Source organism: Bos taurus, chromosome 25 (assembly GCF_002263795.3).
Source record: "Bos taurus isolate L1 Dominette 01449 registration number 42190680 breed Hereford chromosome 25, ARS-UCD2.0, whole genome shotgun sequence".
NCBI lineage: Eukaryota > Metazoa > Chordata > Mammalia > Artiodactyla > Bovidae > Bos > Bos taurus.
This window is the reverse complement of record NC_037352.1, coordinates 18,305,450-18,333,087: the sequence shown is the minus strand read 5'-3', so window position 1 is coordinate 18,333,087 and position 27,638 is coordinate 18,305,450. Positions and strand designations below refer to the sequence as shown.

Sequence of the window (27,638 nt, the reverse complement as noted above, 5' to 3'; positions counted from 1 at the left end):
ACCCTGTGTACACAATGGGTGTGACTCTTGGTCCTCCAGGAAGCAGACACTGACACAGAGATAGAACTGTGGAAGGTTTATTAGGGCTGACAATGGGAGAGACAGTAGTGGAAGGGGCAGGGAAACATTCGGGCCAGAATGTAGATCTGACACCTTCTTTAAATATACAATTACCATAATCTGCTTGTCATGGCTCAAAATCCTCTTCAAATTTAAACTGGTTCTCCTATAAGGGAAAGACATTCTGATTTATTTCAATGTAATCTGAATTTTCCCTACACGCATTTTGCCTTCTCTAACACATCTGTGATCTCTGATGAACACTTTACTGTGTGGCTGCATCTATGACTCTATACATAATGAAAACAATTCTTATCAGATCTCTGAATGTACACACTCTCTTACTTTCTTTTTTAACTAGTAGGACATGAATTTTTACAGGGGAAAGAGTGTCTTTGCCTTGTCTTTTAAAGCACAGATTACTAAGCTCTAGGCCTCAGGGCGTATATCCTTAGGTTAATTTAATGTATTTTCCAGAATATCTTTGATGATTCTGTGTGTAGACATTTTCTTTTAAACTACAAGAGCAGTGAGCGACAAACACGTCTCAGCCAGTCTGCAAAATTCTATATGTACTTGATCTCATCTTTCTCACGATGACATCAGAAATCAATATTATCCCTGTTTTAATGATAAAAAGCTCACACTCTGTCTAGGTCCCACTGAGTATTAGGGACTGAACAACAGGTATACAAGCAAAGAATCATGTACAATATACTGTGAGGAAAATGCGGGAGATGCAAAGCTGACAGTCAGGGGTGGAGACTAGAGGATGCAAGGATGTGGTGACAGGGGTCCTGCAGGAGTGGCCCTGGATCAACCTTGAATTCCCTGGGAAGAACCTGCCTTATGTTGAAGGCCAAGGCAGCTATTCAGCTCATCTAGATCCTGACTGCATTTTCAAATCATTGGACCAAAAAAAAACAAAAAAAAAAAACCAAACTTCAGCCCCACAAAATATTCTGAAAGAACCAAGTTAAACACCCCTGTTTATCCAGAGCCTTCTTTCACCCATAACCAGAACTTTCAGAAATGCAGTGAAAACAATAATCCGAATGAGACATTATCTAAGGGCTTTACGGCAACAATGGCATCTAAAGGGGATAATGCATCGCCAGCACTGTGTCATTTCAGCACACAGCGGCCCCGTGTGCACATCTTACTGCCTTCAGAGTTCCTGCCCAAACTGTTTGCCCTGCTGGGAACGGCCTTCCAGTTCCATCTAAGTGACAGCACCTCACTTTTTACTTTTTCTTCTAAAACATCCTATGTATTCCTGTGTGACTCACAGATTCCTCTTTTGCACTCTAGGGCCTTGAACTGGTGCTTCTGTTACGATGATCACAAGTTCTGGGTCACTTATGTATCATTTATCTCTCTCTTCTGTTTCTCTCAGGGGATATTTTAATTCTTGAAATTAGGCATGTGTCTTACGTTTCACAGAACCCAACAAGTGGTTTCTGTATGAGGCGAATCTGCAAAACTGGTATTTCTCTCATTCTCTAAAAAGCCTCTTTTCTTCTCTGCAAGGAACACCTGATGCCCAGCTCAGTTTGGGTGACCAGCCCATCAGTACATGTGAAGACCAGTCCATCATATGCATGTCCTAAGAAACTTGAGGCATAAATGTTACAATGACCTCAGTCAGGTTTGTCTTTGCATTACAAAGCCATCAGTATACATATCTGCATTGCCACTAAAAACTCAAAAGAAAAATAAATGAACATGCTTCACAAATTAGCATACTCTTCAGATCATCTTACCATCTTAAAGATGTGGAGGCATTGGGTGGGGTCCCAGAGGAAGCCAGGGTGGAGGAGGTGGAAGAGGCCCACAGCCCTTGAGTGGTGATAAAGGGCAGCCCATGGGGTAGGGCATGCAGGGTGGTCATGGGAAAGGCAAGCGCCCTCTTGCATCCATACTGACCTGTAGAACACAAGTTTAAAATATGCTGATATGACAGACAAAAGCCCCAATATCAACAAAAGCTGAAACCCAATGAAGCAGGTCCCAGCACCTCGTACCCTCCTCTCTTCCAGGTTCCAAGAGAGCAGCCTAATGCCAGAGAACTCCACACATCTTTCTAGGTCCTGCCCACAGCACTGGTTAAAAGGGTATAAAACACTGTTAACACATGCTAATGCCTGCATCTGTAAATGTATAACGTCAAGGGTCCTAGCTCAGAGGATTAACAGAGGAAATACCAAAGGTCTAAAGTAGCATATTCCTGACAGGAAGGCCTCCATGTGCAGAAGAACCCTCCACCACTCCTTCACTACCACCAAAGAAACTTGTTCTTTGTACACTAAAAAGAGAGGGAATGAAAGGAAATGAAAAGCCCATTCTCTGCACATGGAATCATAGCTACTCCTAGGAAAAGCTCTGCCTGCAAGATCACGCCCACATCCTCTGTGTTTCCTTAATGACAAAGGAGACCTAATCTCCTTGGACGCGCTGCCCATGGGCACAAAGATGTCTAGGGAGATGGGGATTACTGGAGTCCTGCAGGGGAGCCGTGCATCTGTTTTAAGATTTCAGGGAATCCTAAACCGATAAACAGACAGGCCCAGTTTCATTTATCTTAATACACAGGAAATTCTGAACTTTAACTACCCTATGGGAAATGCGTACTATGGAAAAAAAAGAGTTGAGCACTCTAAATAACAGAACTAAGTCAAATGTGTTTTGATTTCAGGTATATAAATCCTGTGATGTAAGATGAGAGAGGTGTCAGCTGTAACAGCTTAAAGGGCACAATACAACCTGCTCACATGCACACAATGTAAGGACTTGTTGGAAATCACCCCAGCAGGTTATTATTGACCTTCACTACTCTGTTTAGTGTACATGTTCCACTAAAAATATAATATTTCTGAAAATTGAGATTTTTAAATCTAGTTGTCACTAGAATGATTCTGTTTAGTATATTTTCCAACAGAGATGGGGTAGCAATGAATTACGAAATTTATATTACCCAAGCAAGTTATGACCAACCTAGACAGCATATTAAACAGCAGGGACATTACTTTGCCAACAAAGGTCCATCTAGTCAAGGCTATGGTTTTTCCAGTGGTCATGTATGGATGTGAAAGCTGGACGGTGAAGAAAGCTGAGTGCTGAAGAATTGATGCTTTTGAACTGTGGTGTTGGAGAAGACTCTTGAGAGTTCCTTGGACTGCAAGGAGATCCAACCAGTCCATCCTAAAGGAGATCAGTCCTGGGTGTTCATTGGAAGGACTGATGTTGAAGCTGAAATTCCAGTACTTTGGCCACCTCATGCGAAGAGTTGACTCATTGGAAAAGACCCTAATGCTGGGAAGGATTGCGGGCAGGAGGAGAAGGGGATGACAGAGGATGAGATGGCTGGATGGCATCATCGACTTGATGGACATGGGTTTGGGTAAACTCCGGGAATTGGTGATGGACAGGGAGGCCTGGAGTGCTGTGATTCATGTGGTTGTAAAGAGTCGGACACGACTGAGCGACTGAACTGAAGTGAAGCACATTAAATTTTCACAGAACACACAAAGGTACAAAATAATAGTAATATCACGTTTCAGTAATCTAGTAACATTCCCAAATACAGGAGATCAGGAGGGAGTCAACTGTGCCAGGAGACTTAAGTATGGAGCTATCTGTCATCCTCCTCACATTATTTCCAGGAACACACAGTGGGCAGGCCTCAGGAACACACAGTAGAAAGTTGGGCAGGCCTCAGCCTCTAAGCACTTATGGTTCTGGTTGTTGTTGAGTCATTCAGTTGTGTCTGACACCTTAGGACACCATGGACTGCAGCACGCCATGCTTCCCTGTCCTACACTACCCCCCAGAATTTGCTCAAACTCATGTCTATTGAGTCAATATTGCCATCCAACCATCCCATCCTCTGTCACCCCCTTCCCCTCCCACCCTCAATCTTTCCCACCATCAGGGTCTTTTCCAATGAGTTGACTCTTCACATCAGGTGGCCAAAGTACTGGAGCTTCATCTTCAGCCTCAGTCCTTCCAATGAATACTCAGGGTTGAGTTCCTTTAGGATTGACTGGTTTGATTTCTCCTGTCCAAGGGACTCTCAAAATCTTCTCTTAGCACCACAGTTCAAAAGCATCAATTCTTTGACAATCAGCCTCCTTTATGTCCAACTTTCATATCTAGTACATGACTACTAGAAAAATAATACTTTGACTATATGGGCCCTTCTTGGCAAAGTAATATCTCTGCTTTTTAATACTCTGTTTAGATTTGTCTTTTCTTCCAAGGAGCAGGCATTTTAATTTCACGGCTGCATTCACCATCTGCAGTGATTCCAGGGCCCACTGGGCCACGCTCAGTAAATCTTTAATCCAATTTTCTGCTGATGGGTAGGGTTGTGCTCCTTATCTCTAGTTTGGCCTTTCACCACCAGACTGGGTGAGTTTCATCCAGTTTTCACATGCCCATCTGGGTGTTGTCTCTGCTTTGGCTCAGCCTCTTCATTCCTTCTGGAGCTATTTCTCCACTCTTCTCCAGTAGCATATTGGGCAACTACCTGCCCGGGGGGTTCATCTTTCACTGTCACATATTTTTGCCTTTTTATACTGTTTATGGGTTTCCCAAGGCAAGAGTGCTGAAGTGGTTTGCCATTGCCTTCTCCAGTGGACCATGTTTTGTCAGAACTCCACTATGACCCATCGGTCTTGGATGGGCCTCCACAGCATGGTTCATAGTTTCACTGAGTTACGCAAGGCTGTGATCTATTTGATCATTTTGGTTAGTTTTCTGTGACTGTGGTTTTCATTCTGTCTGCTCTCTGATGGTTGTGGATAAGAGACTTGTGCAAGCTTCCTGATGGGCAGGACTCTCTGTGGGGAAAACGGAATCTTGCTCTGGTTGGCAGGGCCATGCTAGTAAATCTTTAACTAATTTTCTGCTGATGGGTGGGGTTGTGCTCTCTCCGTCTATGGTTTGGCCTGAGGCGGCCCAGTCCTATGGTCTGTAGTCTCTAAGGAAGGGCTATAGTCTCTGTGGTAAGCCTAATGGCAACCTCCTCTAGGAGGACTTATGCCAACATGCCATGCTTCTTAGGAATGCTGCTGCCAGTGCCCCTGACCTCATGACAGACCACTGTCAACCCATGCTTATGCCGGTTCTGGGAGTGATACCAAATGTGACTAGCTGAAAACAGAGAAGCCTGTAGATTCCTGGGGAGGAGTTTGCTTTCCCAAGTAAAAATGACATGGTAGATATAGCACAATCAACCACACAATCTAGAGATGAAGAAAGGGTGTTGTATAAAAAGAAGTTTCCAGAAATAGTTGCAACCATAAATGACCACAGCATTTACATGGCCCTTTGTACATCCTTAGTAGGGAAAGAATTGCTGTTTCTCATGGGAGCCATGCCAGGTCCTGTATCTGATAAAGGAGAAGTGATTGGAGGTTTATTCAAATTTGTACAGATTCTGAGAAAGAAAAACAATCCTACATACCTTCTTCCACCACCTTATACTCTTTCCCACTCTCAGGTCCATTACCAGAGGTCAAGGGTTTCCCCCACGCCTCAAGTGATCCCCAGGAGGCGAGCAAGACCCTGACTTTTGAGGAAGACCACAGGGCCAGAATTCATGTATTTTCAAAACTAATCAACCAACTGTGGATGGTCTCAACTAGCTGGAAATCAACATTGAAGCAACCGTTTCCCAAAACGGTTGAGGAAATCCCAATTTAATCTCAGATTAGAAACTGAAATGAGAATATCCTTGGATAGGCAGAATATCAACAAACCCTCACCATGAAGAACAGGAGTTCTTTTTTTGGGCCACAGGGGGATTTTTCAATTTTCCTGTCTCTGTATAAGTTGTCTTCTATATGTGACCAGGTATTATATAAATATTCATAAAGGGAAATAGACTAATTTTATAGTAATGAGAAAAGGAAAGCTGTGGAGATTCATCAGTGAAAGTGTCAGGTCATGGCGATGATGTTAGAGGAGCAAAATTACATAGAAATTTAATGGAAATTGAGTGGACTACCTAACCCATTGTAAAATAATAAAACAAATAGAATAAAGGAACATCCAAAAACAGTAAATGAATGCCTATTTTGCTAATAAAAAGAATAAATTCTCTCCTATATTTTCAAGGTGGGGAAGCAAGCTTGGACCCACTTGCCCTCCAGGCTCTCTCTTTAGTTAGAGGAACCAAGGTTGGGGGCTAAGGGGATGGGGAAGGTCCCCAGTAAGTGGTGGGGCCTTAGCTCCACCAATCACAGGGCACAGGCTGAGAAAGTCATTCTGACTGAGGAATCTGAGGAAAACATCTTCTGTCACTCCTTGAGACAACTTCTTGTCTTCAGTAAGCACTGGTTATTGTTCCCAGGCAACACGATCATCATTCACAGGAGAAAGAATGACATGGTGCGGTTTTGCAACAGGTGTTAAGTTGTTGCACTTCACAATGTGCTCCCTACCTCTCCCTGGGAGTTTCTATGTCTCAGGTCTTCCCAGCACCTGGGTTTCGGCATCCCGTATTTCTCTTGCAGCCCCTGTTTTTCAATTATTGCCAGTCTTGAATATAGAAAAAGAATGGACTTCAGTGAGAATTCTAACACCAGTCCTTGACTAGACACTAATGTCTTAGCCCTAATACCTCAAAGACACCCTTAAAAACTGTACAGGAAATCCCATACTTGTGTCTCAAGTAGGCGGCTTCCTTGCTCTGCTCTGCCATCTCTCTCTCCAAAATCCGACCCTTGATCTGTGGGAGGAAAAGCACACCCAAGTTCAGTTGTGGGAATGACAACACGAAGGAGAGAAAGAAAAAAAAGAATTACCCAGTTGTCCTGAGCCTTCTTCTCAAGAAGAGAAATCTGAAAAAGGCAACACATGAATAAACTCCCCAGGATTGGGAATCTAAGGACCCCTCTTCAGCGCCTGAGGTGCTCAGTAACTTGGGTGGAGGCGGGTCACCTGGTGTCTGAAGCTGACCTCCTCCTGCTGCAGTTCTTCTTGCATTTGTTCAATCTGTTGCCTGTGAGTTATAATACAATTGCTTTCATCACATAAAGCTTAACACTGAGCATGATTTTAATACTTGCCCAAGTTCCCGTTATCCTCATCTCTATCTCCAAATATAATTTAGGAATACATATAAAGCACTTTTCACATGATTAGAAAGTGTCAGTAAGAACAAATCTACCATTAACATCCTTCGCTTATTTATTATTTTAGATAATGCCTACAGGCTTCTGAGTTGATATCATTCCCATACATTTCCAAAATTTCTCTCATTACTGTGTGATGAGTGACTGATCATAAAGCTTTGATTCTCTTTTTACTTATATTCTTACCATAATTTCCAGGGTTGCCAAAACTAGGTCCCTTAGTGACACTACTGTATTAGTGGACGCAGTTCTTCCTAAAACAAGGTGCATTCTCAAGTAACTTCAACTAAATTTCCATACAGTCTGGCCAGCTTTGGGGATCAGTATATTTTTAGTGACTTAAATGGTTTGTTCTTTGTAATACTTATCTTTTCCCATACATTCTCTATGTATATTTCTTCTGAACTTTTGGGCTAATTGGTGCCAAACATTGTACAAAAGTTAAAATCAAAAACTCAAAAGTAATTTCATGAACCACTGGTATTTAGTATTTAACCTTACTTGTAATTGTGTGCTTCTGCTGAAACTAATTTCAAATTTCCCTCTGCAGCTGACAGCTGATTCTCCTTTTCCATCCACTCACATTGTTTCTTTTTCAGTTTCCTAAGATGGAAAAAGATATATACATTGCCCAGTAGCCAGTGTGAAATTCGGACTTCCTTATCTCCTAGAATTCTGAAGGTCTAGCTTCAAATGTTCCTCGCCACCACCCCATCTGTGTGTAGATTGACAACACAATCCGATGAATGAACTGAAGTCCCCCATGGAGGATTAAAGTAAAACCAAACTTTGACCTGCTAGCAAGTCTCTCTGCAGTCTAAGTTTTCTCTTTACAGTTCTTTACTCCTATTCATTCATCATAAAGTCTCATAAATAACCTACTTGGTGCCCTCCCAGGGTCAGTCTTGCATTTGAGATGGTAAAGACTCAATTTGTGTCAATGTGGAAAATGATGCCTGACCAACTCATCCCAAGTAAACACATTATGATGAAGCAGGGGATCATAATTAGTTTTATGCCTCCATGGGGAGCCCTGATTCTTCATCCAGGCTGTGTATGGATGCAGACAATCAGCCAAAGAGAGTCTTCCATGATATGGCTTCATTAACACTCTCCAATAACTATCCAGAATTTCTATGGTTCAGGAGTGGAATCCCTACCTCTTTTTCTAAGGAAAAAATAAAAAAAATCCTCCCCCCCCAAAAAAAAGATCCAAGAAGAAAAAGCAAATCTTAGTGCTGTGTTAAAATGATGTGGACCGTCACACAATCAGGGTGTCATCTCTAGGAGACAGATTTCAGATGGAAAACTCATAGCTCCAGGGTATTAACCTACTTTCACAAGACTGAGTCATTGATATTGAGAACAGTGAAGGTCAATGGCTTAACAAAGCCATTGCTGTTTTTTATCAGATTAGTTTGTTCATGGTTCCAGTTCAAATGGTTTCAATCTGATATTTTTCTATGGGATCATATGCAAAATTCAAAAATTCTAGAAACAAGGATAAAAACACTAAGGAGAAAAACGTACCTGTATTTCTGTCTGGTCTCCCAGGCAATCTTTAAGCAAATGCCTTAGACTGGCTGTAATGTAGTGGTTGTATGGTAAGCTATTGAGTGCAGAATAAAGTGTGACTTGACAGAGGGTTGGGAGAACCAGACAATGTGCTGGGACTGAAACTTAAAGGACAGTGTAAATGGAACCAGAGGGGATCCAGGTATTAATTTAATTGATACTGGGACAATGCCTCTACTACCTAAAAAAACTATAAGAAAGAATGTGTGATGATCACTTAGAACAGAAAGAAAAATGTGGATTATGGAAATCAAGGTAGGATGAATGTGTTGGATGAATTTGGCAAAAATACCCTGGAACCTATTCTAAAAGAAATACGATTATCTACATTGGTTGACACATTCATTTATACAACAGTATTTGGAACATATGAACATCTTACTCTTCTGCAGCCATTTTTCTTTGTTCATAGAATTCAACAAGGAAGGCTTCCTTTCTCTTCAGCATTTTTAATTCCACTTCCTTCTCTGCTTTCACAGACCTCAGTGTATCACAGATGTCTTTCAGGTTCTTTTTATCTTCTGTAAGGAAGCCATTTTCTTTGGGTGAGAAGTTGTTTGGGGTGGGGATAAAAGTGAGGAAGAACCCTGAAGGCAAGAAGAATTCTGCGCCTTCCCCCAGCAAACTTATTTCCATTATGTGGGGCCTTCCTCCCAACAAACAACGTACCTACAAGTTGGCAGTTTTTGTTCCTCAAGGCTCTCAGCTCTAAATTCTCAAGTTCAGCACTGGCATCTTGTAACTTTAAACAGACATGAAAAAAAAAAACAAAACACTCAAGAAGTAATGATCCACAACAATATGAGTATACTTAACACAGGAGGGTTGTGCACTTAAAAGGGTTAACATGGTTCATTTGATTTATGTGCATTACAGCATAATCAAAAATTGGTAAGGAAGGTATGGAAGTAAGATGGCAGAGGACAAGGACCTTGATGTCACCTCCTCTCACAAAAACATCAGAATCAAAACTAATTGCTGAATAACCATAGACAAAAATGCCTGGAACCTAGCAAAAAAAAAAAAAAAAGGAAATCTACATTCAAAGACAAAGAAGAAGCCACAAGAAGACAGGATCAAGGCTGCAACTGCAAAATAACCAAGTCCCATACCCGCCGGATGCCTGCCTGCCTGCATGCATGCTCATTCATGTCCGACTCTTTGCAACTCCATGGATGGTAGCCCACCAAGCCCCTCTGTCCATGGAATTTTCCAGGCAAGAAGACAGGAGTGGGTTGCTGTTTCCTTCTCCAGGGGATCTTCCTGACCCAGGGATTGAACCTGCATCTCTTGTGTCTCCTGCACTGGCAGGCGGATTCTTTACCAGCTGAGCCACTGGGGTGGGTGACCCTCAATCTGGAAAATAATTATATCACAGATGTTTTCCCATAGCAGTGACAGTTCTGAGACCCATGTCAGTTTCCCCAGCCTGAGGATCTGTCACTGGGATGAGGAACCCCTGGAGCATTTGGCTTAGAATGTCAGTGAGGCTTGATCACAGAAATGCCACAGGACTAGGGGAAAGAGACACTCCACACTTGGAAGGTGCAATCAAGGTCTCATGAGCAACAGGACCCAGGGAAGAAGCAATGACTTCATAGGAGCCTGGGCCAGACCTACCTGCTGGTCTTGGAGGGGGCTCCAGGAGGTAGAGGCAGCGGTGGCTCACTATGGGGACAGGGACATTGGTGATAGAAGTACTGTGAAATACTCACTGACATCAGCTCTCTTGGAGGCTGCCCTTTTGTTACCCAGACCTGGCCCCACTCAAGACACTGTAGGCTCCAGTGTTGGGATGCCTCAGGCCAAACAACCAGCAGGATAGGAACACAGCCCCAGTCATCAACAGGCAGGCTGCCTAAAACCTTTCTGAGCCCAGAGCTATCTCTAAACATACTCCTTACCTTGGCACTGCATGCCAAAGGAACAAGACCCAGCTCCACCCACCAGTGGATTGGCACAAGGCGCTTCCACCATGAGGCCTGCACAAACCTCTAGACCAACCTCACCCAGCAGAAGGCAGATTCCTGCAAGAAGAAGCAAGAGGAAGTACAAGCCTGCACCCTATGGAAAAAAGACCACAAACACAAAACGTCAGATGACAAAATGAGACAGCAGAAGTATATGTTCCAAAGGAATAAGTTAAAACCACAGATGAACAACTAAGTGAAGTGGAAGTGGGCAATCTACCCAAAAAAGAATTCAGAGTAATGATAGTAAACATGATCTAAGATCTCAGAAAAATAATGGAAGCACAGACCTAGAAGATACAAGAAATGTTTAACAAAGAGCTAAAAGAAACAAAAAACAGAAAACAGTGCTGGAGGATACAATAACTGAAATGAAAAATACAGTAGAAGGAATCAATAGCAGAATAAATGATGCAGTAGAGTACAAGTAAGCAGCTGGAAGACAGAATGTTGGAAATTACTGCCATGAAACAGATTAAAAGGGCAAAAAAGAAAAGAAATGAACACAGTCTAAGAGACCTCTGGGACAACACTAAATGTACCAACATTTGCATTATGGGGGAGAGAGAGAACAGAGAGAGAAAGAGCCTGAGAAAATACTTGAACAGATAATAGCTGAAAACTTTCCTAACATGGGAAAGCAAACAGTCAGCCACATTCAGGAAGTTCAGGGAGTAGCACAGAGGGTAAACTCAAGGAGGAATACACAGAGACACATATTAATCAAACTAACTAATGCTAACCCTAGCCCTAACCACCAAACCAGCTTTAACATAGCAATGCCAAAGAATGCTCAAAGTACCACACAATTTCACTCATCTCACATGCTAGTAAAGTAACGCTCAAAATTCTCCAAGCCAGGCTTCAGCAATACGTGAACCGTGAACTTCCAGATGTTCAAGCTGGATTTAGGAAAGGCAGAGGAACCAGAGATCAAATTGCAAACATCTGCTGGATCACTGAAAAGGCAAGAGAGTTCCAGAAAAACATCTATTTCTGCTTTACTGACTATGCCAAAGCCTTTGACTGTGTGGATCACAATAAACTGTGGAAAATTCTGAAAGAGTTGGGAATACCAGACCACCTGACCTGCCTCTTGAGAAACCTATATGCAGCTCAGGAAGCAACAGTTAGAACTGGACATGGAAAAACAGACTGGTTCCAAATAGGAAAAGGAGTATGTCAAGGCTGTATATTGTCACCCTGCTTGTTTAACTTCTATATAAAGTACATCATGAGAAACGCTGGGCTGGAAGAAGCACAAGCTGGAATCAAGATTGCCGGGAGAAATATCAATAACCTCAGATATGTAGATGACACCACCCTTATGGCAGAAAGTGAAGAGGAACTCAAAAGCCTCTTGATGAAAGTGCAAGAGGAGAGTGAAAAAGTTGGCTTAGAGCTCAACATTCAGAAAACGAAGATCATGGCATCTGGTCCCATCACTTCATGGGAAGTAGATGGGGAAACAGTGGAAACGGTGCTAGACTTTATTTTTTGGGGCTCCAAAATCACTGCAGATGGTGACTGAGGGCATGAAATTAAAAGACGCTTACTCCTTGGAAGGAAAGTTATGACCAACCTAGATAGCATATTGAAAAGCAGAGACGTGTCTTTGCCAACAAAGGTCTGTCTAGTCAAGGCTATGGTTTTTCCAGTGGTCATGTATGATGTGAAAGTTGGACTGTGAAGAAGGCTGAGTGCCAAAGAATTGATGCTTTTGAACTGTGGTGTTGGAGAAGACTCTTGAGAGTCCCTTGGACTGCAAGGAGATTCAGCCAGTCCATTCTAAAGGAGATCAGTCCTGGGTGTTCTTTGGAAGAACTGATGCTAAAACTGAAACTCCAGTACTTTGGCCACCTCATGAGAAGAGTTGACTCATTGGAAAAGAATCTGATGCTGGGAGGGATTGGGGGCAGGATGAGAAGGGGACGACAGAGGATGAGATGGCTGGATGGCATCACCGACTCGATGGACATGAGTTTGGGTGAATTCTGGGAGTTGGTGATAGACAGGGAGGCCTGGTGTGCTGCAATTCATGGGGTCGAAAAGAGTTGGCCATGACTGAGCGACTGAATTGACTGAACTGAAGGAGACAAAACAATTGAATTTCAAAAACTGTAAGATGCTGATGAAAGAAATCAAAGATGACAGAAACAAATGGAAAGTTATACCATGTTTTCATATTGGAAGAATCAATATTGTCAAAATGACCATATCACCCAAGAATCAATGCAAATTGTTCAAATTATTAATGGTATTTTTTGAAGACCTGAGGAGAGAGCAAAGAGGAACTAAACAGCCTTTTGATGAAAGTGAAAGAAGAAAGTGAAAAAGCTGGCTTAAAACTCAGCATTCAGAAATCAAAGATCACACATCCAGTGCCATCACTTTTTGGCAACCATATGGGGAAATAATGGAAACAGTGACGGAATTTATTTTCTTGGTCTCCAGAATCACTGCAGATGGTGACTGCAGTCATGAAATTAAAAGACGATTGCTCCTTGGAAGAAAAGCTACAATAAATCTAGAAAGCATATTAAAAAGCAGAGACATTATTTTGCCAACAAAGGTCTGTCTAGTCAAAGTTATGGTTTTTCCAGTAGTCATATATGGATGTGAGAGTTGGACAATAAAGAAAGCTGAGTGCGGAAGAATTGATGCTTTGAACTGTGGTGTTGGAGAAGACTCTTGAGAGTTCCTTGGACTGCAAGGAAATCAAACCAGTCAATCCTAAAGGAAATCAGTCCTGAAAATTAACTGGAAGGACTGATGTTGAAGCTGATGCTCCAATACTCTGGCCACCTGTTGTGAAGAACTGACTCATTAGAAAAGACACTGATGCTGGGAAAGATTGAAGGAATGAGGAGAAGGGGACAAGAGAGGATGAGATGGTTGGATGGCATCACCGACTCAATGGACATGAGTTTGAGCAAGCTCCGGGAGTTGGTGATGGACAGGGAGGCCTGGCATGCTGCAGTCCATGGGGTCGCAAAGAATCTGACACGACTGAGTGACTGAACTGAATTGAACTGACAGGGTCTAGTGAAATCCTACAACTCACAAGGAGAAACAAACAGCATTGTAAAAGTTAAACCAGAGCTGTCTTTTTGCATACAAACTGATGATGTTATTGTTTTGCTGCCTGGGATTATAAGCTGGAGCCCCCCAGACTGCAATTTGAAGTCTCACTCTTGGGGTGGAGCACCTCCCAGGATCATTTCCCAGTGGGGACTTCAGATTGTAGGGCTTCCCAGATGGCGCTAGTGGTAAAGAACCCACCTGCCAACAGTAAATGAGTGAAAGTTGCTCAGTCGTGTCTGACTCTTTGTGACCCCATGGACTATCCAGTCCATGGAATTCTCCAGGCCAGAATGCTGGAGTGGGTAGCCTTTCCCTTCTCCAAGGGATCTTCCCAACCCAGGGATCAAACCTTTACAGCCAGGTCTCCCACACTGCAGGCAGATTCTTTACCAGCTGAATCACAAGGGGAGATGAAGACATGTGGGTTCTATCCCCGGGTTGAGAATCCTTTGGACAGAGGAGCCTGGTGGGCTACAGTCCATGGAATCTCAAAGAGTCGGACATGACTGAAGCAGCTTAACATGCACACTCACACTTCAAATTGATATTAACAAAGGACTTTCCAATGCCGTTCAAGTCTGGATGTAGGTCAGTCCAATTTGGTGATGTATCTGCTATTACTTTTCTCTGTTGATTCTATTTACTATCTTTTAATGACTATATTGAAATTAGGTAAACTAATCTTCTATACAGAATCAAAACTTTATTTGTGTGTAATGAGTGGTTTATTTTGTTTGAATCCATTGAATTTAAAATGAAAGTAAAAACTTTTCGAAAACACGCCATTTGCAGCAACATGAATGGACCTAGAGATTATCATACTAAATGTGGTAAGTTAGAGAAAGACAAATATATATATCACTTATATGTAGAATGTAAAAGAATGATACATATAAACTTATTTATAAGCCAGAAACAGATTCACAGACATAGAAAACAAACTTATGGTTACCAAAGAAGAATGGTAGGGGGATTAATTAGGAATTTAAGATTAAATATATACACACTACTATATTTCAAATAGATAATGAGCAAGGATCTACTGCATAGCACCAGGAAATCTACTCAATGTTCTCTAATAACCTATATGGGAAAAAATCTGAAAAAAGGATACATGTATATGTATAACCAAATCATTTTGCTGTACATCTGGAACTAATACAACATTTTAAGTCAACTATATTCCAATATAGAATTTAAAATAATTGAAAAGGAAGTATCGATTTTTCAGTTTTCTGAATTAAACAGTCTGTGGGAGTAAAACTTGTTACCTGATTCTTCTCGGTGTTGAGCTGAACATTCTGTTCATGCAGTTCTTCAGGTTTCACTTCCACTTCACTGACACAAGCTTCATTAAAGGCACTTTCACACTGAAGCAAAACATTCTCATCAATGACTTAATTCCCAAAAAAACAATTCCAAGCAAATATCATTTTAATCTTCTAAGACGTGAAAATCTTTTCTTTGTAAAAGCTAACTTATACAATGGAAATCCTGCAGCAAATATAGGTAGTTTACCTCTGAAATTCCTGAGGTGTTCGCTAAAATAGCATCTTTCATGTCCTCTGTAGAATTTTCTTTTTCCAGTATCTACATAGGATAGAAACAAGAAATGTACTGAGATGGACTGTATATCACTGAATGGACACACTCAGTGATATGCTGAAAAGTGGTAATATCAAACAAGCATATCCCAGGGTGATCCCTAAGTTTCATGTGATAGTAGATCCAGGGTGGGCCCAGGAAAAATGTCAAGCCCATAAAGAAATGCAGAACAAAGAAAGCCATGAAGGCACAAGTATTTCATAGCTTCATAAAATATCTTGCTCACTGAATAACAACAGAGATGACTGGATGACAAGGGTGGAAAATTGTCCATGTCAAACAGCTCATCAGTGGGTGTTCTTGATGGAAAAGAAAGAAAACTTTCCCAAATTCACATTGAAAATTCTTTGTTCAGCAGAAAGAAGGGTAGGGCTCATACAACTTGGCTAGATATTTTCCTTCACCTCTCATCTATTTCCTGGGATTGTCTATGTGAAGGCAGTGCCAAATAGTGAGAAAACTCAGAAAATTAAAAAAAAAACTTCCTCGTCTCTGAAACTGGAAAAGTCATGGGGATATGAGTATGTGATATTCCAGATCATTGTTCAGAAGGAGGTTCAGCTCCCAAACACGCACAATCTATGGTGGTGAATAGTAAGAGGAGATGGAGCCCTCAACTCACCCAATGCACAGAAAGCCTCAAAAGTCTAACTGTGATAAATTTAGCAGCCAAATTCTTACGAAGTTTGGTGTCTTGACATTCTGACCCCTCACAGATTGCAACCTAGCACGAGAACTTTGGAGGAGGTCATTCAGAGATTCAGTCGTTTTGAATGTTATTCAAAACAATTGTTTTGATGTTATCTCAATTGTTTTGATGTTATCCTTTAACAAAACAAATTGAATCAGTAATAATTACTCATTACTCTTCTGTTTTCAGAATGTAATCCCAGGTAGAGACGGGATTTTTACCTTAAATTTTAGTGCTTCATGAGAGAGCATCTTATTTTGTCTCCTAGTTTCTTAAAGACGTTTCTTTGAGTCATTGATCTATGCAAATATGTGCAAAAGGAAATCAGAGTTACAAATATGGATTACTGTGCCAGCCAAACCTATCTTTTGATTGTGAGTCCTTCTACAAATACAGAAAACAGTGCTTTACATCTATGGAGCTTGCTATGAACCTGGACTGTTTATGGAACATGAGAAATAGGATGGTAGGATAAAAGAAAACAAAGAAAAATAACTGAACTCTCAGAGGGGGAAGAAGCTGAAGGTAAAATCATGAAAAATAACAAAATAAATAACAAAATAAACAAAATAACAAAAATAAAAAAATAACAAAATGATACCTTCTGTTCCATATTGGCTATATTTTCTGCAAGTTGTCTGTTGTCCTTCACAAAATTACTGATTTTCTCTGATATCTGTTTCAAATTAACTAAAGAGAGATAAAACAATTTCTAAGATTTAGTAGAAAAACTCAGTTAAAATTGAATTATCTCAGTGTAAGCAGCAGACATACATTATCTTTTTCTTTTCTCTTTATATAACTTTTCTCTTTACTATCATGTCTAAAACAAGCAAATTTTAGCTAGCAGAATTTGAAACCTAAGAAACATTATTTCAATGAGATTCCTATGTAAAACACTTTCAAAGATGAATAAAAACATTAAATCGACTTCTAAATTCTCCTCTATCTATAAGTACCATTCTCAGAAAATTCAGTCACTTCAGCTAGCTGTGTCGTCACCAAAGATGAGTATAGAAAAAAGCAAACATCCTGTCAACTTAAAATTCTTGCCTCCAATTACTAAGGTGAATATATATGTTGCTATAAGAAAAAGAAACTCCTTATTTCATCCAGCTTCAACTCACATCCAGGCCCTATGTGCAGTTCCACAGAAGGCAAGTTCGAAATGTTGACTGATAGGCTCTTGAAAGGCTTCCGATGTCTTCCTGATGCCCTGTAGATTGCCTTTCTCTTTGGAATTGAACACACTTGCATACAATGTGGGCTTCACTAACTTGGTGCTAGAGGACATAGTCCCTTAAAAATAGCATTTTCCTCCCAAGATGGAGATAATGTTAACATCAATTTTCGGGAAGACAGAATGCATAAAGCACCCAATCACAGGTGTATACACATGTATGAAGCCCCTGGTGGCTCAGACGGTAAAGAATCTGCTTGCAATGCAGGAGAGCCAGGTTCCATCCCTGGGTTGGGAAGATTCCCTGGAGAAGGGAATGGCAAGCCACTCCAGTATTCTTGCCTGGAAAATCCTATGGACAGAGAAGCCTGGGGGGTTAGAGTCCATGGGGTTGCTAAGAGTTGGACATGACTGAGTGACTAACACTTTCACTTTCACATGTATCAAGCTCAAGAATACAGCCTGCAATTCCAGACTCCTCCAACAGACATTTAATTCCCTCATCGGATCACACAGTGCAAACTTATCTTCTGTTTGCCCAAGGTGAAAGCTCAGATGCCGAGATCACTTATTACTGCCACCATTGCTGCATTCATTGTGATGAACACCAACATTTGAGGGCCTACCAAGTGCCAGCAGCCACCCTGCTCTCAATATCTGTTGAGAGCCCACATAATCATCACTATCTATAAAGCACATACAGAATTCATTATCCCTATTTTGCATCATGTTCATTTCCACTCATTCTCCAGTGGCATGAATGTTTTCCTCCACTTCAGACTCATAACCCCTGGCTTCATCCTTTGTTGTGACACACAATGCCTGGCAATATCTGCATTCTTCCTTAAACTTGAAGCTTCTTCACTATGGTTTTATCATCTTCACCTTTCACCAAAAACTGGGTCATGACAGGTACTCATTCCAAACTTCAGTCTCATCATCCCTTGCTTCCTAACCATTTATATGCAAAATTAAATTCATCCTATTCTCCCCACTCCCCACTCTTGTGATCTTTTCCTCATTCTTTTTTTTTTAAATCTCAATGGATGGCAATTCCCTCTACAATAGCATTAGACTTCAACCCAGGAGGAGGAAATTTTTCAAGAGTAACCATCACAATATAAAGTAATATCCTCTAATTAAAAACTAAAAATAAAAATTATACTTAAAAAAACAAGTCAATTAGACAAATACAAAAAGTCACTGTATTTACTTCTAGCTGAATTAAAACTAACATCAAACACCAGTACTGAGAAAATATCACAAAGGAGTCTAAAGCTTAAACTCTTACCTTGAAATATTGGGGGCTTGACCTAGGGAAGGAAGAAACAAAATTAAATTTGATATCAAAACATATTATTTTAACAATCTATAGCTCCAGTAATTTGGCCACTTGATGCAAAGAGTCAACTCATTAGAAAAGACCCTGATGTTAGGAAAGATTGAAGGCTGGAGGAGAAGGGGGTGACAGAGTACAAGATGGTTGGATGGCATCACTCACTCAATGGACGTGAGTTTGAGCAAGAACCGGGAGATGGTGAACGACAGGGAAGCCTGGTGTGCTGCAGTCCATGGGGTTGCAAAGAGTTGGACAGGACTGAGTGACTGAACAGCAACAGCCAATAGTTCCTGATAAAATATCAAAATAATAATCCCCAAAATTATAATAATCATTTTGATAGTGATAATGATTCATATGATTAAAAATAACAACAAAAAAGAATTTACTATTTAAGTCGGGCTACTTCCTACACAATTTCTGATAAGGAACACAATGGTAAATAACTTATTTTTGACCAAAAGGTCTTTTTCAGTGAGTAAGTGAGTGAAGTCACTCAGTCGTGTCCGACTCTTTGCGACCCCGTGGACTGTATCCCACCAGGCTTCTCCATCCATGGGATTCTCCAGGCAAGAATACTGGAGTGGGTTACCATTTCCTTCTCCAGGGGATCTTCCCGACCCAGGGACTGAACCCACGTCTCTGACATTGGAGGCAGATGCTTTAACCTCTGAACCACCAGGGAAGATAAGAATGGATAAAAGGGTAAAACGCCGGATATCCGGTTCCTCTGGGCGCTCTGGGAGCTGACGGAGAGGGCCGCCGCCCAAATTTAAAAAAAAAAAGAATGGATAAAAGATCTTTTATATTCTACTAAATGAGCACCTATCTATTTAATTTTGATAATGCAATGTATTTTGTTTTGATAATCTTTTATTTTTAATAACACAATGTTATACATATACTAAAGCATTGTTATTTTCTTAAATGCAATATGTACATTGCAGTTCAGAACCTAGGATTATTTAAAAGCTTCCAAAAGGAAAAGGCAAAATCTTTCTGCTGAGATATGCCTCTTAACTCACTAGAAGCTTTTCTGAAATCTTTCAGGGAGTTGGCTGCTTGACGAATTGATATACACTGAAACATATCATGGTTTGAATTTTCCAGACCAATGAAAATAGAGGGTAATCTATGGGAAAGAAAGTGGGAGATGGCTAGAGGAAGAGCACAAGCAACAAAAGAAAGGACAATAACATTTCAAGAAAGGAGAAATGTGCTTCCCAGATATGAGTTATAACCTGAGGAATTTTAGCTCAAGAAAATCCAGGCAGAGCTTCATCTTAATATTATGCAAAGATACATTTTCTTCACCTTAAAACATATTTCCTCATTCAAAATCATAAGCAATATTCAGATTGAGGCTGAAAGCTTTCTGAGGCTAGCCCCAAGACTTGCCAAGATATTAGAATATCATTAACTTTACACACTGCACAGGACAGCTTTACTGTCCTTTGTCACCTAATCCCCAGGCAGGGGCATGTGAAAAGAAGGATGGGGTCACCAAATACTTGATATTTATGTTTTCATCATGAAGAAAACGTTTTACAGATGGTCATTTTTCCACTGAGAATATAGTTCTTTGGCTCACTGAGTTCTTTAATAAAAAGATTAGAGTATTTTGCAAAGCATTTTCATTTCAAAGCTAATTTCTGTTAGAGTTTATACTCTAAAAGGAAATAAAGAGGAGAGTTGGACTCCTGGATTCTGGTCCAACTTGTAAGGAACTTGGAAATTGTCACTCATCCACAAACCAGACAAAAGCCAAAAGACTGGAAAAACACCAAAACTCTTTGTAGATCACTCAGAGAACTGAAGCCACAAGGCAAATTCTTGCTAGAGAATTAGAGAAACTGACCTGCAGATACAGGTAATCATCATTTACTGGAGCAGAGGCCCAAGGTCAGAATTCTCTACAGAACAGAACATCATGGGAGAGAAATCTATACTCTAATGGATGAAGTTCTGGGGGCTCTGTGTGGCCAAGGGCATGAAATTTAATAATGCCAGATTGCCCAGTGTTAGGGGATACCCTATGTTTCACCAGTTTTATCTTTGGGAATCCTAAAAGATATGTAAATATTGGGGGGAAATCTCCACATGCTGTTGACATGAGAGAGGGAAAAATAGTCATTTAAAAATAAACACTGTATTCTTTTCTATTTTTAAATGGACAAAATATCAAACAAAAAAGGAAATTATAGGCCAGTATTACTGAAGAACAAACATGCAAAAATCCTCAACAACATATTCACAAACCAAATCCAGCAGTATATTAAAAGGATCATACTCTGAGATATGGGACTGATTTCAGGGATGCAAGGATGGTTCAATATCCACAAATCAATCAATGTAATACAACATATTCACAAATTGAAGAATGAAATCCCTATGATCACATCAATAGATGGAGAAAAATTCAGCACATATTTTTTATATATATATATATATATATATATATATATATACACACACACACACACATACATACATATACATAACTACCTCAGCATAATAAAGTCCATCCATGACAAACCCACAGCTAACATCATATTCAATAGTGAAACACTGAAAGAATTTCTTCTAAGATCAGGAACAAGACAAGGTCATCTACTCTTCACTTTTATTCAACAAAGTTTTGGAAATCAGCAACAGCAATGAGAGAAGAAAAAGTAAAAAGCAATCCAAATTGGAAAGGAAGAAGTAAAACTGTCACTATTTGCAGATAACATGATACAGTATACAGAAAATCCTAAAGATGCCACACAAAAACAACGAGTTCATTAATAAATTTTGTAAATTTGAAGCATGAAAAATTAATATACAAAAATCTGTTGGTTTTCTATATAATAACAATCAACTATAAAAAAAAGAAATTAAGGAAACAATCTCATTTACACTTGCATTAAAAAAAAAAATCTGTGTTCAGAAACCTATGAGTTTAAAAAAACCCCATTCTCAGAAACCTATGAGGCTGATGAAAGAAATCAAAGACATAGAAAGGTACACTGTGTCCATGGATTGGAAGAATTGATATTGTTAAAATGACCATACTATGCAAGGCAATCTATATAATCAATGCAATCCCTTATCAAAATACCAATGGCATTTCTCATGGAACACGGGAACCACCTGAAAGCGATCCCAATGTCCAAAGCTGGAACTATTTGAGCAACAAAATGAAAGAGGATTGCATTATTCTAGAAAAATCAAAATACATTTCAAGAAATCCATATGGAAATATTTCCCTTAGAGGATGAAATCTGCATGATTATGTAAATGCTCAGTTCTCCAAGATGTGAAATAGAACTCCCCACTCCTTGTGGTGTGCACACAGTAATTTCATCAGGGAGGATGTACACTGCGGCCAGGGGAGAAACATAAAAAGCACTGACTAAAGATCTTTTCTAATAATTTTAATAATACTTATAAATGGAGGAGTATACCATTTAAAAATTGTCAATCACTATTCTGAACACTTGCTGCTGCTGCTGCTACTGCTAAGTCGCTTCAGTCGTGTCCGACTCTGTGCGACCCCATAGGCGGCAGCCCACCAGGCTCCCCCGTCCCTGGGATTCTCCAGGCAAGAACACTGGAGTGGGTTGCCATTTCCTTCTCCAATGCATGAAAGTGAAAAGTGAAAGTGAAGTCGCTCAGTCGTGTCCGACTCTCAGCGACCCCATGGACTGCAGCCTACCAGGCTCCTCCGCCCATGGGATTTTCCAGGCAAGAGTACTGGAGTGGGTTGCCATTGCCTTCTCCGAAACTTACATGATAGTGTACATCAACTATACTTCAGTAAAGGAAGCCAAGCCCTCAAGAGAAACAACTTTACTAGAGTCTAAATGGGGTTTGGCCCAAAGACGAGGTGACATCGGCAAAGGGAAATGCCCAATTCCAATGCTCTCTCTCTCTCCTTCCTGTCTCATCTATGTTAAACTCAGCCTACCCTCTAGCTTGGTAATATAAAATCTTACATTAAAGGCCTATATATAATACCTCAGTTCCACCACAACAGGGCAAAATATGGAGCTAACAACAAATCCTTACAAGGCATACTAAAAGAAGAAATCACACAGTTTGAATTCAAAGTGCAAATATTTGAATCACACTTAATATGGAAGAGACAATCAGATCATTATCTCTGGGGATTTAAAACCTTAGAGGATAAAATCTGCATGATTATGTGATTAACATGGTAATGGATCCAATGGTAAAAAGTGGACAATATGCAAGAGTAGATGAGGAAAAAGGATCCAAAGGAAAACGGAGGAATCAAGAACACTAACAGAAATGGGGAACACGTTTGATGGGTTATTAACAAACTCAACATAGCTGAGAAAGAATCAATGAACTTAAAGAAACGTCAGTAGAAACTTAAACAGATGCAAAGAAAATAATAATAAAGCACAAATTACTCAAGACAGTGGGACAATTACAAAGGATCTAACCTAAACATAATAGCAATACCAGTAGAAAAAGCAAAAAAACTTTTGAAGCAATAATGACCAAGAAATTCTAAAATAATGATAATAATGATAATCACCGAGCCACAGATACAGGATGCTCACAGATTTCCAAGTGGGAATGAATACATACATATATATTTAGATGTTGTTTATATATTTATATAACATATAAGAGAAAGAAAAACTTACGTAGAAGCCAGGTGTGGAGGGCATTGGAGTAATAATAACACCTTACCCAGAGAGGACAAAGATAGAAATACATCAGACTTCTATTCAGGAACCATGTAATCAAGAAGAAAGTGGAACGAAATATATTAAAAGTGTTAAAAGGAAAGAATCATCAACCCAGACTTCCGTAAACACTGAAATTAGCCTTCAAAGCACACTATGGAATAAAGAAAATTGTGAGAGATAATGAAGGGTATTACTTTAATGGTAAAGAGGTCAATTCTGCAAGAAGACATAACAATTCTTCATATGTATGTATTAATAATAGTGTCAAAAATTGACAGAATTTCTAGGATAAATAGATGAACTCATTATTATAGTCAGAAATCAAAACATTTTATCAGTCATTGACAGATCCAAAATATAAAAATCTAATAAGAATACACTTGAACTGAACAACATTATCAACCAGCTGTGTCTAACGACATCTATAGAAGACTTCAACCAGTGACAGCAGAATACACATTCTTCTCAAACTCATACAGAGCATTCACTAGGACCATAATTCAGAGCCATAAAACACTTGACAAATTGAAAGTAATGGCATAGAAAGGATATTCTCAGACCACAATGGATCTGTAAGAAATCAGTAATAGAAAGATAACTGGAAAATCACATGAAAAATGGAAATTAAACAACATACTTCTAAAGAAAACATGGGTCAAGGAGGACATCTCAACAGAAATTTGAAAATATGTCAATCTAACTGAAAATAAATACATTAAAATTTGTGTGATGCAGTGAAAGCACTGCTTGGAGGGAAATTTGTAGAACTGAATGCAAATAAAATGTCTGTGACTATAAACATTCCCATCATGGATGATTAAAAGTACATCTATAAGGTACTTTAGTAATACTCACAGCAAGGATAGTCCTCCAGAAGAAAATGACAAACTCAGAAATTCCCAAGGAGGCAGTAATCGTTGTAAGCCTGCAAAGGACTTCATAAGCCTCAGGCCCAAGATGGAAATGGTCAAGCAGAATGTGGACCAGCTGAAATAATATTTGAGATGATGAGGAAACTTGAAGACAATCGCAGTATATCCATCACAAAGAATCAACTTTAGAAAACATAAACCAATCTCCAGGAGGTACCTACATCCCTCTTATATATCCTCATGGAGGAGACAGGGGACAGAAGGATTCTAAAGGAGCAGGAGGAAACTTTTGGGAGTGTTGTGTTTACAATCTTAATGTAGTAATGGTTTCATTGCTGCACACACATGTCAAATATCAACAGACTGTACTCATTAAAGAGGTGCTTGCTATCATAGATAAATTATACCACACTTCAGCTGTAGAAAAAAAGTCCGATACACAAACTGTTAGAGATTTTATTTTGCTAACAAATACATTGCAAGTATTTTAAAAACAGTCAGCAGACATTAACCTATGAATGTAGAAGACATCTTAAAATTGAAAAATAAGTGAATGCAAACAGAGTGGATGGGAAACCTATGCCTTCTGCTGTATCTTCATGAAGTACCTGGAAAAACTCCTACTGAACGTTTCCTAAAATAACTCCAAAATGTATAGAAGGATGGGGAAAATAACAAGAAAAATGTATGTTAAAGATATAAATGAGAATAACAGAGAAATATTTATAGATATTGAAATAAGTGAGAAAGATCGGCAGCTTGTTATAATAAAACTGATTATTTTTTCAACCAAAATTAATTAAAAATTTCCATTTAGCCCAAGTTTCTAAAGACATTGAGGTTTTTTTTTCATGTGCACTTTGATTCTGAACCAGAGCACATAATGTCAGACTTCTGAAGTACATAATGATTTATACAATAGAATCATTTCATATATTATGATTAAAATGATAAGAATTGAATTTAGCTAAAAATACAATTCCAAACAGTCAATAAAAAGAAGTCACTTACATTTTTCATAGCATTGCACCTAAACAATTAATAGCAACCATGAAAATTAAATTATAAAAAAATCAAAGTTTCTGAATAATAAAAACAAGAAGAAAGCATATTTTCTTATAAAATCTAGTGATGTAAGTATTTTAGGAGGAAATAAACTCAATGTGATTCATACTAATCTACATACCAAGTTTCAGTTTTGTAAAAATAAAATCCCTCTACTCTAGAAAGTAGCTTCTGAAATGAACAGCATTTTCATCATCAACCCTCACAACTGAGGTCAGTAAAATGTGTGCTGTTGGGAATCATACACTGTCTTTGAGTAGACGCTGTGAGAGATAAAAGGGGCTCTTAGCACAAAGGTTAAACACACAGATCGAATGCACAAAAAACCAACACCATCTGGTCAGTAACTGGTAAAACATCAGGCGCGGGCACTCTTGTTCTGTATGGCAACTGCCTAAATGCTGACACCAATAGCTGACTCCTACCTGGAATTGATCCAGTGGGGTCAATAAACTGAGGTTCTCAGAGTCAGTGGCCATGAGCAAGAGTGGAGGTGGCAAATGCAAGACAAGTTGCTTTATCTGAGTGCCCAAAGATGAGATAGGGAAAAGAGAACTTCACTAATCTATGAGAATACAGTCTCAATCCCTTTGAGGGAAAAAAAAAATTCCAACAAAGATTATCTAGACATTTCTTCCTTTGTAGGCTCAAAAGAAACAGGTGGAGGTATTCATGTCGCATGACTCTATCTCAATGCAAAGGTTGTCCCAGGTACTGGGCCTTTGCAGATCCTTCAACATCTGGTGCATGCCAAAGAGAACAAATCAATTTATCTCTTTGGGGTGTTCTCAGTTTTTATCTTACTTTCCTGTGTGTGGAAGAACATTTTTATGGGGATGAAAACTTTCATAGTATGGTGAACCTAGCATTTCTTTATATTTGAACAATTCTAAGGACTTGAAGGACCTTTCTGTTTTGGGTAAATCAGCACTCTGTACATAGACACTTCATTAAAGAAAGGGCAATGACTCATTCACCTCCAGGTTATGTCACTCCTAAGGAGTTCCCTGTTACAAACATCCCAGCAGGGTGTAGCCATACTGACTGGGCTCTCAGGGCTCCCATCAATCTGGCTGGACAGAGTCCCTGAAGGCAATATTCAAAAACACAATGAAAGGGATGCCTCAGAAGTTGATAAAAGTCAACAAACCAGAAAGCCCAGAGCACAAATGGCATGTCACTCTTTAGCAGACCAGTACCAACCCAGAGCTTAAACACCACAGTTCGCAGGACTGCCAATCTTCACAAATATGAAGGGTGTGCTTACAGGAAAACACACTCCACAGGGGAGGACCCTGAACTTGTGTAGCTTGAAGAGGGATCTTGACAAGCTTTCCAGGAGCCAGTCTAATTTTGAGCCCAGGACTTCTAATAAATAAGAGTTCCTTACTTAAAAAAAAAAAAATAACACTATTGAGACCTAATTCATGTATCATACAATTCATTCATTTTTGACATACGACTCAACAGCTTTTAGTACATTTCCACTTCCTTCTTTGACCAAATAAAGTTACTATTTCAGGTTTCATCCTGTCAAGCCTGCTGTGTTTTGATTCTGGCAGTAGCGACAGGGCCAGGACAATGATGAGAACAGCTGCGGCAAGAGCTGGTTCAGGCTGGCCAAGAAACCTGCCCTGAGGACCTTGGTCTTCAGGAAGGACTGAGTTCCCCTTGAGGACACCAAGAAACATGCAGTTATTTAAGTTCAGTATGACAGAGCCCAATAAAAAGGAAGAAACCACTGGTGTTTCGTGTTTACTTACATGCATGTTTGGGAAAAGTGGAGACCTGAGTAGGAAGAGACAGAAGAGCAGTGTCTCCATCCCCATACGCTGCTCCTCCCAGGGGCTCCGAGGTTGCCAGCTAAGAAGTAGGGTGGGGAGGGGAGAAGAGTGGTTGGATTTGGAGCTGGGGAAGGGATGGGGGGGTGGTGGTGTGGCAGGAAGGGGGTGTGGTCTCCTGGGAGGATTAGAAGGGGCTCCGGAAAAAGTACCAGGGGGTCAACCAAGTCCTACAAGGGAGGAAGGAGTGTTCCGACATCTCAGTAGGCCAGCAGGTCAGCAGGTCAGCAGGTCAGGAGGCAACAAAAAACAGCTAAAGTGGAATCGCAGGAGCAGTTGGAGGGGACGAACGGGGCTCCGTCTTCCTCCTAGTTTTCTCCTGTTTGGACGATGCCATAGCAACACAGATGCTTTCTACTTTCTCTCAGCCAATCACTTGCCTTAGCCTCTGATTCGTCATAGTGACATCCCTCGCGACCCCAGTTTTAGAATGCCCCTCCCCTTTCTGCTGACTCCTCAAGCGCCATTACACCCTGGTCCTCTGGAACCTTTTCCGACCTTATGATTTCTTGTC

The 27,638-nt window shown here is 40.1% G+C and overlaps 1 protein-coding gene across 5 annotated transcripts; it reads right to left on the bottom strand.

The window, feature by feature from the left end:
• Nucleotides 1-61: 61 nt before the first annotated feature.
• LOC789337 (transport and Golgi organization protein 1 homolog) lies at nt 62-27,638 on the bottom strand. Of its 5 annotated transcripts, none has more exons than XM_024985305.2 (15): nt 27,277-27,634; nt 27,047-27,146; nt 24,202-24,333; nt 18,596-18,617; nt 16,726-16,814; nt 15,347-15,418; nt 15,100-15,198; nt 9,444-9,516; nt 9,157-9,313; nt 7,701-7,802; nt 7,006-7,066; nt 6,870-6,905; nt 6,726-6,793; nt 1,824-1,986; nt 62-226 (listed from the first exon to the last, which is right to left on the bottom strand). In XM_024985305.2, exons 1-15 carry the CDS (start codon nt 27,321-27,323, stop codon nt 188-190), a joined length of 1,260 nt encoding a protein of 419 aa, XP_024841073.1. In that variant the 5' UTR covers nt 27,324-27,634; the 3' UTR covers nt 62-187. The 5 variants fall into 5 exon arrangements, with proteins under 5 accessions (XP_024841073.1, XP_024841075.1, XP_024841074.1 ...); XM_024985307.2 differs by having other exon boundaries at nt 27,299-27,630; XM_024985306.2 differs by having other exon boundaries at nt 9,157-9,295; nt 27,277-27,628.